Here is a 13,365-nt window from a genome sequence, read left to right on the forward strand (position 1 = left end):
TCCAAGCAGAACCAGTGAGGAGACCAGTGGAAAAGGTTGAGTAATACTACAAGGCAGCCTTTGGTCTCCATGCCACCATCATGTTGTTGTGGTTGTTCTCCTCTGTAAAATCTGCTAGTTCATCAAAGATAGTTTTTTTTTGTTAGGAAAAAGGTAGTGACAGCTGCTTTCTGTTTGCAGAGATAAAGTTGTCATTGCAATATATGGTCAAGGGCTGACTAATGATCATTTGTTCAGAGCTTACACTTTAAGCTTCAACGCAAATAAGAACTACTAAGCTCTAAACTTTCAATAAAATTATAATAACAACTCTGCATATTTTCAGTTGTTCCAACTTCCGACGAATAAAATATTCTGAATGTCCAATCTTGCAGTATGGTATACACAAGCAGAAGCAGTTGGCACCAACATGTGGTTGAAGAAGCGGATCATACAACTGAGCCCAACGATGTTGTTGCAAGCACTGATGCATCCTCTACAGACGGTTGCTGCCTCTTGATCACCCACTTACTTTCTTGGAACATAAGCCAGTAAGCAGCTAGGCAGCGAGCTCAGTAGCTCAAGGGTTTTGAAATGCAGTTCGTTGAAATGCAGTTCGTTCGAAGCATAATGATGGCTGCGATCTCCTTTCCAACAACCGTAATTCACCAATGATCATCTCCACCGGCATTCGCTCGATTCGTGCTTGGGTCCTTCGCTGGAATAAACTTCCGAGCGAGTGGCCAAACCGGACCCAGGATCGCATCAGCGCTCCCTGATTAGCCAGCGGCCGGATTAGTTTTGTGCTGTGCCTTGAAAGATTTGTGGATGTGGAAGGAACATGGTTTTTCTGCCCTCAAGGGGCACGTGCCCCCAGCACATCACCACTAGATCTGCACTAAGATTCGTGCACATGCACATGGTACATGCTTTTAAGGGTAGAATTTACTTTCCCGACGTGGAATCTGTGGGAAGATACACAAATCTGGAAAGCATCATCCTAAGCTAGACTGACATATGGGACCTGTGCGAAGAAACGGCTTGTCCCTAAGAAACTGATGCTATTTTTCCAAATTGTATTGATGTTTATATTGTTGGTACTAAGAAAGCTGTTCAAAATTAACTCGTTCATGCAAATAGCAGTGCTCCTCTGTACACCCCCCGCAGTATAGTGATTTACGAGCACGGTGGTTAATTTTGCAATGCTAAGCTCATACTAATTTTGCAATGCATGCCACTAAAAAACTGTGTGCTGAGAATTTAAAAATTAAGCTCATACTAAAAATTAAGCTCATAAGCTAACAGTTTTTTTCAGAAACTATAAGCAGCTTTTAAAAAAAAGTCTATAAATTTCAACAGTATCAAACAGAACCTGTTATAAGCATATGCATGGATGGGCCTGACAAAGGAAGCTGCAGATGCTGCTTCACAAGCCAAAGATAGCTACGAGCTATCTGGCCGCCTAAAGCTTACACTAGCACAGAATAGTGCTGCCGCCTCCATTTTCGATACATTGCGGGATCGTCTTTCCTTTCAAGGAGTATACTGAGCTACATGATTGTGTTTGAGGCCCTGGGATCAGGCTGTGCTGTGCACCCTGACGTGTTTAAACAGGTCGAGCCCTGGAGCCCCAGGATTGTGTTTTAGGCCCCAGTGTGTGAATACTTGTCCATAGAAGTTGCGGATCTCAGTTCTCCACAGCGATCAAATATATGTAGATTACGCTCGACAAATTTGTGATGTTGAAGTGGAAATGCTTAATATCTTGCTTGCTGTCGATCTTGCAGTCTTTGCCCAAAGCATCCTATTCTTTTGGGCCGAAACGGTACATGCGGGCATGCGTCTATGGAAACTTCTATCCGGTAGAAGCTGGCTGCGCCAGGCCAGGGTGCTATGAGATCTTGCCTAACGGTCGTGCTGTGCTCTACCGCTGGTGCCGGTGAATTACGTCAGGCATTATCAGCTAGCCGTCTTACTCAGGTTTTAGGACTCGAAAACTGGATATCTTCACTTCCTTGGAAACACAAACATTCCCAACCACCACCAAAAGCTGTCAGACCATTGCGTTGCAGATATAGCTGTTTAGCAATGAACATAGGTTCGGCAACGACACACCACCACCACACATATCTATATGTAGTGCCAATGAAGTCTGTCGATTACTAATATCATACTCAAATGGTTCGCTAAGCAAGTCTCAACGAGAGATGAAGCATCAAACCGATGAGGCCTTACCACGTCAAAACTTAACAAACACAAACATTCTGACTCTTATGATTCCAAGAACTGACCCACAACATCCATCACAGCCCAATCACATGAACAGGTTTGGCCTCGACGCCTTGAATGTGGTCTTCAGCTTCCTGGTTGGCGGCCTGACCTTGCGGTACACAAGGGGGAACTTGATCTTTGCGTTGTGGAACTGCTTGGTGTTGTCCCTCTTGCACAGCTTGAAATGGACTGTGGCGGTCTTGATGATCTGGATGCAAGGGGATCTCACACGGTGGCGAGAGGCCATCTCATTGTACATCTGCTCCACAGCACCATTCAGAGTAGTGTCACGGTACTCCTTGTACATGTTATGGTAGCCAGTTCTGCTCTGGTAGCGCAGCCAGATGCCATAGTTCTTGATCGTAGTTGGGTTACGCTCAAAGATCTGAAAACATAAATGTTGAGTGATATAACAAGGGAGTACTATCCGTGCAGTTGTGAATTGATGCAGGAAGTCAAAACAGATAAAAGAAGTATGGCAATTTGGCATGCATATCAAAACCTTCCAAGGTTAAAATAACTAACATACATGTACAAGACAAATAAAATTCTGATAATTAAGTCATTAATCACTGCTAAGTCCTCATACAAGCATCACTCATTTACGACTGTCCCAACTGGTCCCGGATCCAGTTTGTTCTACAGCTAACACTACCTTGGAGGTCCAGAAAAGCCGCAAAGATTATAAAAAAGAGAGAAAAATGACGAGTTTAGAACTGCTAAATTAATTTGAAATATCATGGTAAACCTGATTTCCTGTACATTGGAATTAACCACTGATAATTACATTTCATTTTTCTCATAAATTGATAAAACTAGACAACTGGTGTGTCTAGAAAAATATCTTAAGGTGAAATGCAAAGATATAACTTGATCCACATTTTCCAAGCTTCCTATAGAAAAACTGGTCTAACCCTGTGTCAGATGCAGATATTTGAAATGCAATACAGATGGCAATATGCCATTAGTAAGTCAAAAGGGAAAACAAATTGGTTGCAATAGCTACGAAGGGATATCGGCAAATACAACGTCAGGCATCAATACCTCAGAGAAATGAAAGAACTTTCACTAATTTGGTAATCCAAGAAAGAAACGACGTTCATTCAGGTATCTACGAATCACAACTAGGACGACGAGCTATAATCTTAAAGGGAACTTCCACAAGAACCAAAGATCATGATGACAGCTGTCACAGTACAGTACTAACAACAGAAATGATATCTACGCTGGAGATCAAAACGGGTTACGCATCTAGAACATAGGAATCGTTTACACAGTTGATTACTAACTAATGTGCTCGGAGTCAGCAATGTTCGCATGAAGCAGTCTGCCAATCGACCTAAGAGAGGGATGCCGGCATGCCCATCGCATAAGATAAGGCGAGAGACGTACCTCGTTGATGGCGAGCACCTGGCCGTTGCTCTTCTTCACCTTCTTCAGCTTCCTCAGGAAGTACCTACACACACGCAAAAAGAACACATCAGAGACGAGCGAATCCTTGAAAAAAAGAAAGAAAAACAGCAAGAAGCGTGGCGACAAGGGCTCACCAGAACTTGCTCTTGGCGCGGACCTCGTTGGTGGCCCAGAGCTTCATGCGGTAGATCTTGGGGTGCTCGTCGCCGGGCGTCGGCAGCGCACGACCGACCACCTGGTACTGATGGAACTGCACACATGCGCGGAGACATCAATCAAATCAGCTACACCGCTCGAGGATATCGAACCGCCTCCATCGAAGCAACGGAGCAAGTGTAAGCGTAGAATCACTTACCCTGAAGGCCACCATTTTCGCGAGCCCGTCGAAACCCTAGCCTAACCTAGCCTACGGAGACGGGGAGGCGGCGGGCGAAAGAGGCGCCAGCCGGAAGGAGAGGAGCATTTATAGGTGGCGAGTTTCGGTGTGAACCCTAATGGGCTAATTGGTGCCATTTTGGGCCTTATTTGGAATTTTATTTGGGCTTTTCGTTCTTTTGTTAAGGCCCGTTTTTTTAGAGCCCTTGAGTTTTCCCCTTTTTGAGAGGTAGAGAAGACATATAAGCGAAGAGTAAAATACAGAAAAAATCGTTAAGTTCGCAAGAACATTATATATTTGAAATTTTATTTTGGGATTTTTCAATTTCTTTTCTGATATTTGGGACTGGTTTGGAGAACGCCCATCGCTCCAACCTCTGTTTGGTGTCTCCGGCGAGGTCGACCGTGAAAGCAGCCAGTAGCGCCATTGCCTCTGAACAATCCTCTCTGCGTGTATTGTTTGACACGGCATCCGTTTCGTCATCGCGTTACTAGCACGACCAAGCTCGCCATTGCAAGCTGAAGGAACGAGGAGCTTATGCAATGGAACCCACTGCGATTAGTGTCCTACGATCGCAGCTCAACGTACCTTGCACGACGCAGAAGCAATAATAAGAGCTTAAAGTCTGCAATGCTAACTCGACGAAGTTTGCAGCTCTCGTAGAGAAAAAGCTGGAAATAAACATATCAAGCCATCCTCTAATAATCGTACGTGTACCAGTTCTAAACTTCCAATATACTCAGAGCTTCGAATACCTTGGTAAACAACCAATGGAACTGATGCAAATATTATCGATCAGAAGACAAGTTCGGAGTCTGGCACAAATCGTAACACCACTATGAACCATAGCTTGAAATAATGGTATTGTGGCAAATTTTCAAATAAGTAATGTGCAAATACATTGATGTCACTCCACTCTAGAAGCATATAGGTCAAACCACAAATAGGAGAGTACATCAGGCTTGTCCCACTCTGTCCTTTCTATGCATACATGTACAACCCAGATAACTCAACAAAGTAGGAGAAGAATCAACGTTTACATTAAGCAAACCGCTGATAATTGATGCCGTGCTCACCACACATCAGCGCCTTTTGTTGCACCAAGCAGAACAGCAATTGCAGCAAGTGAAGCCTGTTTATGGCACCAGAACGTTCAGAGCAAGTTAGTCCAACTTTTGTGCATTCAGCTGCAAGAAAAGGAGTAGAACTACCATGCCATGACTACTAAATATCACATAATCAAGCATTAATAATTGATTTTACTACATCAGTGTAGTGACTAGCTGAATTTGTTGCAGCAAAGTTCCTATGATTGCTAGGTGAATGGACATAATGCTTCCATCCTATTATTGAGTTACTGCCAAAGCTATGTTGAAATTTCATTTTATCTATTGTAAACATTTTTGAGAAACATAAAGATGATTGTCATTTAAACAAGATGCATTCAAACTTTTTGTTTGAATATCCTGTTATAGGCGCTAATGTAGTGTTAATGCTATAATGAAGCTGCAGGATTATGGTATTGTCTTTGTGGCTTGTGTGTGTGAAACTGTCAAATAAACCTGATACTGCATCTAAAGTCCTCAGTCCCTCAGAACAAATGGACATATTCTTCACCAGTAATCCACAAGGAAAACAAATAGATATAGCTGAAGGAAACATGTGAACTGCAGAGCATTCAATTGCTGGAAAAAGACTTACAGCAATAGTGCAGGCAACATATCCTGGTTTCTCCCTGTAATCATGTACTCGGACGCAGATCAGAACAAAAGCTCCAATGTACCATGGAATAGCAGCAAGGAAGAATCCAATAATAAACCTTTTCCGAAACAGAAGAAGCATCAGTTCCGAGTCCATATGAGTTCATAAATGAAATGCAAGATAATCAATGTTCAGAGAAACTTACAAAAGCCAACCCATGCCAAGGCCACAGCATGGAAGACGTCGCATTCTCACAGGCCTTCCTTCAACAACAGCAATATAACCTACGAAACGGCAAATTTGAAAATCAATAAGCCAAGTTAGGTCGAAGTTCCAATTTATTTTTTCAATGTATATTGCTCGATTTAACTGCATAAAGCTGAATTGTAGGTCAACTGAATCATTCGAGTTCCTCTTAAAGTATTCATTTGCAGAATTATGTTGATTATTTTTTCACACAGATCCTCTTCAGTATCATGTCGCTTTTTTTCTTTTTTGCACACAATAAAATATCCTTTGCCTACTTATTTGTTTCTATATATAAAAAATTCCTGCTCATTTACTTCAAAATTTCAGAACACTTCAAAAAGAGGGGGAAACCATATAACATTCAGTCTCTCAAGGGTTCCACGAACCACAGATTTCTATCAACCTCTAATACTTTAAATTCTTCAAGGGCATGGCTAACACCATTAACCTGAAACTTGGGGTTCTGATGGCAAAAAGAGATGCAACTAAAAAGACTAATGAAACGTAAATTCAAGAAAACTGGAGCAGGCATTATAACGCCATGTGCCCATGTGAGCATACAGTCTAAGCATATAAGGAAGGATCACATGAGCGATTTAAGTATACCATGTATAACAGTGTAAGGTTCATTGTAGAAAAATATTTCTAATTAAACAAGTTGCCCTGCATACACTAAACCCAACAGGGTTTCCACCATCCTATTTTTTCCAAAAGTTTGTAGCTTGAAGTAAATCAATACACAGGACCAAAATCCTCCAACAAAAGAACGCCTCCTGCAGATCAATCCTATCAGACGCATCAACAAAGATAAGCACAAAAATCGCATGGTGCCGTACTACTAGGGTTCCCCGTACCTGGCACGGCCTGATACCCCTGGGCGTAGTACGGCGCGGCCGCCGAGTAGGGCTGCGGAGGAGGCGGGTAGACGGCGTACGACGCCGGAGGCGGCTGCGGGTAGTGCCGGAGCCCGGGCGGCGGAGCCGGCTGGGGGAATCCGACCGCCGGCTGCGGGTATTCCCCGGAGGCCGACGGGGGGCCGAAGGTTCCATATTGCTGGTGCTGCGGCGGCGCCGACGGCGGGAACCCGTAGGACGAGGATGAGGAGTCCGCCGAGCGGGCCTTGCCGTCGGCGTCTGGGATCTCGCCCGCCATGGTTGGCTCGCGCGGTGGCAAGGGTTGGCTAGGGTTGGGAATTGGCGCGCGGGAGAGGGGAGGGAAGAGGGGGAGAGGAGGGAAAGAGACGAGACGACGGGTAGGAGACTCGGAGGATTTTGCTTAGCGCGTTGCTGTTTGTTGAAGCCGTGGCCTTCCAGCCTGCCAGGTGTGGTTAGCGGTTAACCTTTCTGTTTACCAGTTTGTAGAGTCAAATCTAATTTTACAACTAAACGTGTTACTTGAGGAGCAGCCAAAGGACAAGCGCCATGGTCTTATACACCGTCTCATACATTATCATCTATTCTGTAGATGATTTATCATCTCGTAGTAATGCATAAAGGTTTAATTTATGTATTGATCAAATAGATTATATGAGTTGTATGACAAAATAATTGTTCGATGATGTGAAAGTAGTCTCATACTTTTAAATTTTAGTTTACGAGAGAGAAAAGATATTTTTCTTCACAGCATTTAAAATTTTACGTACCAACACATAAGATCACCATACGTAATTGCCGCTCCAATTACCGTAATAATGTCAAAACATTTACCGGTGATTGTGCGGTTAGGAAAGGTTGGTTTTTTATCTTTATTTGGATGGCAAGCATGTGATTAATATTTTCCATGTCCCAACCGCAGTGGCATGTTAGCAAACACATGGCGAAAGATTCTCTCTGCTGAAATTTCCTCTCTCTCTCTTTTTTTTTTTTTGGAAGAAACATGAAGTTTGTCAGTTTGATAACCGTCCAGGTCATTTAGACCACAAAAAAAAAACGTGTCTTGCACCTTAGCATCTAAGTTACCAGGCTGGGGCGATGATATCACAGAATAGCTTCAACAAAAATAATGAGCTTCCGCACACATTATTTCCAGCCTAGGTCATGTTTTCACGCCTGGCTAAGAGCTTCCACGCATATATATGAAAAAATAGGAAGTATCTTTGGTACTTTAGGATTATATACTTTCACATACGTATCTTGTAATATATAGAGTAATTTATATGATAAATAATATATATATATAGAGAGAGTATATAAGTATATAAGATCATCCAAATGGTATGTATATTTTTTTAAAATAATTTGCATATATATTTTTTAGCATATTATATTTTATGTATAAATATAAAAGTATTATCAAAATCTATTAAAATTGATGAATTTCTTTTTAATTTTTTCATATAATTCACATTAAAGTATCTTAGAATGAGTATATAAGTATATTTATAGTAATAAAAGAGTATATCCAGTTCATTTATTTGATATATCATAATAGAGAGTATGTACTCTGAAAGTACAGACATAATTTTCCTATTATGTGCTTAGGCGTAATGTAGTTCATCTCTGCGCGCATCCCTAGTTATGATCCTAAAAACAGTATAGTTACGATTCAAAAGATATGTTCTTACTATAAATATATATGGTCGTAGCTTGGATACCTTCACTAGCCATAATTATATACTTTTTTGTCATGTGATGATAACTTGTTACGATCTTAAAAATAGTATAATTGTGATCCGTAAGATATGTCAATTACTACAAATATATATGATCGTAACTCGAATACCTTCTCTAATCATAATTATGTACTTTTATCATGTAATCGTAGCTTGTTTACTTTTGCACACACTCCGTAATTAAGATCTCAAAATGAGTATACTTACAATCCACCAGATAGATCAGTTAATACAAATATATATAATCGTAACTCAAATACCTTCTCTAGTCGTAATTATATACCTTTTGTCATATGATTGCAACTTCTCTAGTCGTAATTATATACCTTTTGTCATATGATTGCAACTCAACTATATGTGCTATCGTAGCCAACTATTTTCTTAATCATAACTGACAGTTTTTTAGTTGTAATTATGAGTAGCGAAATAATGAACCACAGTGCAGCTAGACGCAGCATATATGTATGTATATTTATTCTGCTTCAATGGTATCATGAAAGAACAATAGGAAAACAACTACATGATTTTGTTCTGGAAAATAGAAATGACATGATTGCGCTTTCGCAGTTTCAAATTCAAGTATTTTATCTAGGAAAAAGAGTATTAAAAAGGCTGGTTTCTTTCCAGGCGATATATTATCTTTGGCATATATCCCACCATAAAGTAAGATTTGTTCAGAATGATTTGAAATAAGAACCTTGTGCAGCACAAGACGAGATGCAAACTGACTTCTATTATTATTATCATTTATCATCAAATAATAATGCCTTGCAACTTACAACTTGTGGCCACATCAGCCAATGTCTAATTATTTCCTCGCAATATCACAGGATGCAGCAAAGAAATTATTTAATGTACAACACAGCTGCAATCCGCCCGATGTGGTCGTGAGCACCACTGCAGGCTTCGACTGGAACAGTTCACATCTTCGGTGGTAGATCCTGGATACCGCAAACCAAATTGGCGGGTATAGCTGCATCCATCATCTTCGGATAAGACAAGTTCAAGTCTGTCCAAGATGAGAGTTAAAATAAGAATTCTCTCAATTAGTCCAAAAAAGGATTAGTTTGACAAGCACAGCGGGTATGCTCATCAGGAACATGGGTGGCATTCATATAATGAATGTATGAATAAACATGCATATATCCATTGCGACAACTTACTTTCCATGATCGATTTGAAAGTTTCCTACAAAAATTAAAGTTAAATATAATTAGGAAAAAGGGAAAGTGGCTGGTAGGTGCAAATGAAGAATTAATTTCGGCCTAATTAGCAATTACCTTATCTTTTGTCAGCCGGGGATTGTAGGCAACCTCCTCTTCAACAGTACTTACCTGCAAATAACGCAAGTCAAGTGTCTGACAAGTTAGCTGGCAAACTTGAAGATAATGACTATGCCACTTACTGTGAAACCTTTGTAGTCATGGCCAGGATAAAGCAGGGTATCCTTTGGCAATGTGAAAATCTGATCAGGAACACAGAATCTGTTAGTTAAACTTCATATTTTAGCTTACATTTTTTTTAGGGGTGTGGTAGTTTTATTAATATATATGAAAGTATTTTAGCTTACATTGATACGAAACAAAATTTTGCGTACTTACCTGTGAATGCACGGACTGATACAGCTGATCAGAACTTCCACCCTGTAACACCACCGAATACAAGCAAGCAATCAATAGAAAATCACTTATCTATGGTTCGATCAAAATTTCTACAAGAACAACGAACTTCCACTAACTAATTAACCATATTACCTGGAAGTCTGTCCTTCCACATGCACGTATAAGTAAAGCATCACCAGTAAAAGCCATCCTTGGTGAAGGCTGATCATCAGTATCACCTGTTACATAGGTCACACAGCCAGCAGTATGGCCAGGAGTAGCTCGAACCTGAAAAAGAATGCCATTTCTGCTATAAAGTTTCATGTCTACCAATAATATAAGATAATCTAATTAAAAGCAAACAGCTTTAATACTGGTTGTACATATACATTATAAAAAAAACTTTCAATTCAGAATAATTTTAGTTTTGACAATCAACATTACATTTAGGAAAATGCATACGAACACATCAAACCACATACCTTTGCATAGCATCATTTTCTATGAGCCAAGCTGCAAATCATCTCTTATGCAAAGCTTAACCTTTCACTCTACTAATATGACAAAGGGCCTCAACAGATAGTCTGGTAAGCTAAAAATATATAACGATGGAATTTTCACACTGTTAATGAAAGAATGCATCCAAGCCTAAGGTCTCATATTCAAAGGCAGTATACAACGAAATAGAGGGAACAATTTGCAAAATTCTTGATTTGAGTTTAAGACCAGTCATTGATTAAATTCAATCAAGCAGAAGATCTTAAAAGAATTAGAATGGTATAGTATTCTCCATAGTTCTGTTGAGCTTTCTAAGATTGGAGACCATCTGATGATAATAAGTACAAACACAAGTAATTTATATACAGTAAATGAACAAAGCAACACATAGTAAAGTAGCTTAATACAATGTGATTTACCTCAAGGAAAAGGTTGCCAAAGTAAATTTTATCACCATGGTCGACAAAATGGTCTGCCTTTCCTCCACTAATTTTTGAAAGGACAGATTTGACTCCTGGTAGCTTAGTCTGCGAGTTCATACCATTAGTTAACCAATCAATTGTCAAAGAGAACAAAGTATCAAAGCTATGCAAAGCAAAACTCATCAAAACATCTGCAGAAGCTCAGGACTGTTTACCTTTATTAAACCAGTTCCAGTGACATGATCTGCATGCACATGAGTATTCATAGCATACACAAGCTTCAAGCCTAATTCCTTGATAAGATTAAGATCTCTGTCAACTGTTCTGTCGACAGGATCAATCAACTGATCACAGAGTAAAACAGATTAGAGAGATTGACCAATGTATATATTTATATATCAATCAAGTCGAAAGAACATTATTATAGCTCAAACTAAGTCAATAATTGCTTCTAGTTTAATTAATAGTTAATTAATCATGTGGCGTATCCCCAAACAAGTCTCAAATTTTGGTTTACACTGCTTGATAGAAAAGCCCACAGGCACCTCAGAAAATTTTAAGGCCATCTTCAATAAAAGAAAGGGAACAAAAGTTCTTGCTTTCATGTGCTTCAAACTTGCCTATCAAGTTCTAGCCTGGAAACCATAGAGATTAATGAGATATAAAATGTGAATTGTTAAAACTAAGTACTGAACCCAGCCATTGATGTAGGACTAACAGGTACAGTAAGCATCTTTTCCAAAATTACTGAATCGACGCAATCCAATTGAACAAAATGGAGTCACTTCCATAACTTATCATAAATGCAGTTTCCGAATTGACGAATTCCAATCACTTTCACTGGTTACAATTATTCATATAATTGATCAAGAATTACCAAGGATCATTTACGGCCACGAATTTACTAGCAGGGAGTACTAGTAATACACAACCCACAGGCAAACCATTTATTTCTGTATTAGATTTGTTCACTAACTGCACAACTTACGTCCGCATCAACATTTTGATTCTACAACTGTTGAGAACTCGACTCATACAACACTTAAGCTACTGTACACACCCACATGTAGACCCAGTATTTGCCATCTGATCAACCTACAGAGCAAACACATTCCCAAGGCAGTGCTGATGCCATGAACCCAACCCAACCCAGGAAGAGCTGGACTCACCACGGCGGGCTTCTCGGGGTCCGCGACGTCGGCGAGGAGGTAGGTGTACGTGGAGCTCTCCTCCTCGAACAGCTGCCTGAAGAGCAGCCTCCTGTCGACGCTGGACCCGGCCCTGTACGCCATCGCGAGGGCCGGCGGCAGCAATCCCGCGCTCGGCAAGACAGGCCGGGGATCGCGCGAGGCGGCAGACGGCGACCTAGCTGCTGCTGCGGCGGCGGCGGCCAGGCGCGGGACCAGGTGGCGATGCAAGCGAAGCGGAAGAACCATTGCCCCGCCCGCGCCTGGTTATATAGGGAAGAGTGGGAGGAGGGAAGGAGCAAGCAAGCAGCAAGGTACGGCCTGGTTCTTATCGCGTGGATTTGCACAGGGTCGTGGACCTCGCGGGTGGCGTGGTTGGGTAGCGTGCGGGAGGTGGGACGGATCTCCAACGGGACGGCGGGATCGGGGCGAGGCCGTCGGCGCTGACGGAGCTGCCCCGGCAGGACGACACGAAACGGGACGGGCGGAAACCGCGGCGGAAGCCGAAAGGAGATTAGGGACAAGTTGGAGATCGGGACGGGCTTGTGGGTTTGTGCTGTTTCAGGTTTGCGGTATCTCCCGTAGCAAAATCTCTGACCCAAACGTAGCAACCGATCTAGTCCGTCTGTCGTTGGAACGGACGGCTAGGATCGCGTGCAGTCCTTAAGCAGGTGTTTGCAGTGGCGGACCCAGGAATTTCAGAGAGCCTGGGCTGGGCGCAGACCGTGCCCATACGAGCTAGATTTTGTCCAAAATTTAACGGGTCTAAATTACGAATTTTCTCACAGTCTATATAGAGATATAAAGGTGAGCCGAAACGGAGCCCGGGCGGGCGCCCAGGGTCGCCGGGCCCTGGGTCCGCCACTGGGTGTTTGGATGCTTGAATTTGTCACAGTTTGGCTGGGTGGTTTCCTGTTATCTCGAAAACATGTTTATTTAGTTGTTTGTATTTACTGTTATCATATGACCTATCAAGTGTAAATATACGATCCTATCATGACCCGATAGTCAAACTTCATTTCACAGTCTGATCTGACGGATATAGTCTTTTATATCT

The 13,365-nt window shown here is 41.5% G+C and overlaps 3 protein-coding genes across 3 annotated transcripts; all 3 read right to left on the bottom strand.

Moving 5' to 3' along the window:
- Positions 1–2,114: 2,114 nt before the first annotated feature.
- On the bottom strand, positions 2,115–4,178 carry LOC133908433 (large ribosomal subunit protein eL20-like). Its single transcript, XM_062350457.1, has 4 exons — positions 4,019–4,178; positions 3,798–3,913; positions 3,643–3,706; positions 2,115–2,635 (listed from the first exon to the last, which is right to left on the bottom strand). Exons 1-4 carry the CDS (start codon positions 4,031–4,033, stop codon positions 2,294–2,296), a joined length of 537 nt encoding a protein of 178 aa, XP_062206441.1. The 5' UTR covers positions 4,034–4,178; the 3' UTR covers positions 2,115–2,293.
- Positions 4,179–4,889: 711 nt separating this feature from the next.
- Positions 4,890–7,293, bottom strand: LOC133908432 (large ribosomal subunit protein eL20z-like). The gene is made up of 4 exons (XM_062350456.1): positions 6,844–7,293; positions 5,946–6,024; positions 5,741–5,858; positions 4,890–5,171 (listed from the first exon to the last, which is right to left on the bottom strand). The coding sequence occupies exons 1-4, from the start codon at positions 7,139–7,141 to the stop codon at positions 5,112–5,114; spliced, it is 555 nt and encodes a 184-aa protein (XP_062206440.1). The 5' UTR covers positions 7,142–7,293; the 3' UTR covers positions 4,890–5,111.
- Positions 7,294–9,315: 2,022 nt separating this feature from the next.
- LOC133908434 (persulfide dioxygenase ETHE1 homolog, mitochondrial-like) lies at positions 9,316–12,833 on the bottom strand. The gene is made up of 9 exons (XM_062350459.1): positions 12,291–12,833; positions 11,337–11,465; positions 11,119–11,226; positions 10,355–10,489; positions 10,202–10,243; positions 10,006–10,065; positions 9,881–9,934; positions 9,764–9,788; positions 9,316–9,609 (listed from the first exon to the last, which is right to left on the bottom strand). Exons 1-9 carry the CDS (start codon positions 12,555–12,557, stop codon positions 9,521–9,523), a joined length of 909 nt encoding a protein of 302 aa, XP_062206443.1. The 5' UTR covers positions 12,558–12,833; the 3' UTR covers positions 9,316–9,520.
- Positions 12,834–13,365: the final 532 nt, after the last annotated feature.

The sequence above is a fragment of the Phragmites australis genome, chromosome 2 (assembly GCF_958298935.1).
Source record: "Phragmites australis chromosome 2, lpPhrAust1.1, whole genome shotgun sequence".
Lineage (NCBI taxonomy): Eukaryota > Viridiplantae > Streptophyta > Magnoliopsida > Poales > Poaceae > Phragmites > Phragmites australis.

Excerpts from the sequence above, each read along its gene's own strand:
- LOC133908433 (XM_062350457.1), bottom strand. Across the intron at positions 3,707-3,797 it reads CGCGCCAAGAGCAAGTTCTG|GTACTTCCTGAGGAAGCTGA; the intron begins GTGAGCCCTTGT and ends GCGTGTGTGTAG. Across the intron at positions 2,636-3,642 it reads AGGTGCTCGCCATCAACGAG|ATCTTTGAGCGTAACCCAAC; the intron begins GTACGTCTCTCG and ends TTATGTTTTCAG.
- LOC133908434 (XM_062350459.1), bottom strand. The coding sequence starts at position 12,557 with ATGGTTCTTCCGCTTCGCTTGCATCGCCACCTGGTCCCGCGCCTGGCC. Across the intron at positions 10,244-10,354 it reads GTGGAAGGACAGACTTCCAG|GGTGGAAGTTCTGATCAGCT; the intron begins GTAATATGGTTA and ends GTGGTGTTACAG. Across the intron at positions 9,789-9,880 it reads CCCGGCTGACAAAAGATAAG|GAAACTTTCAAATCGATCAT; the intron begins GTAATTGCTAAT and ends TAATTTTTGTAG.
- LOC133908432 (XM_062350456.1), bottom strand. The coding sequence starts at position 7,141 with ATGGCGGGCGAGATCCCAGACGCCGACGGCAAGGCCCGCTCGGCGGAC. Across the intron at positions 6,025-6,843 it reads GGGGTATCAGGCCGTGCCAG|GTTATATTGCTGTTGTTGAA; the intron begins GTACGGGGAACC and ends GCCGTTTCGTAG. Across the intron at positions 5,172-5,740 it reads ATGTTGCCTGCACTATTGCT|GCTTCACTTGCTGCAATTGC; the intron begins GTAAGTCTTTTT and ends TGCCATAAACAG.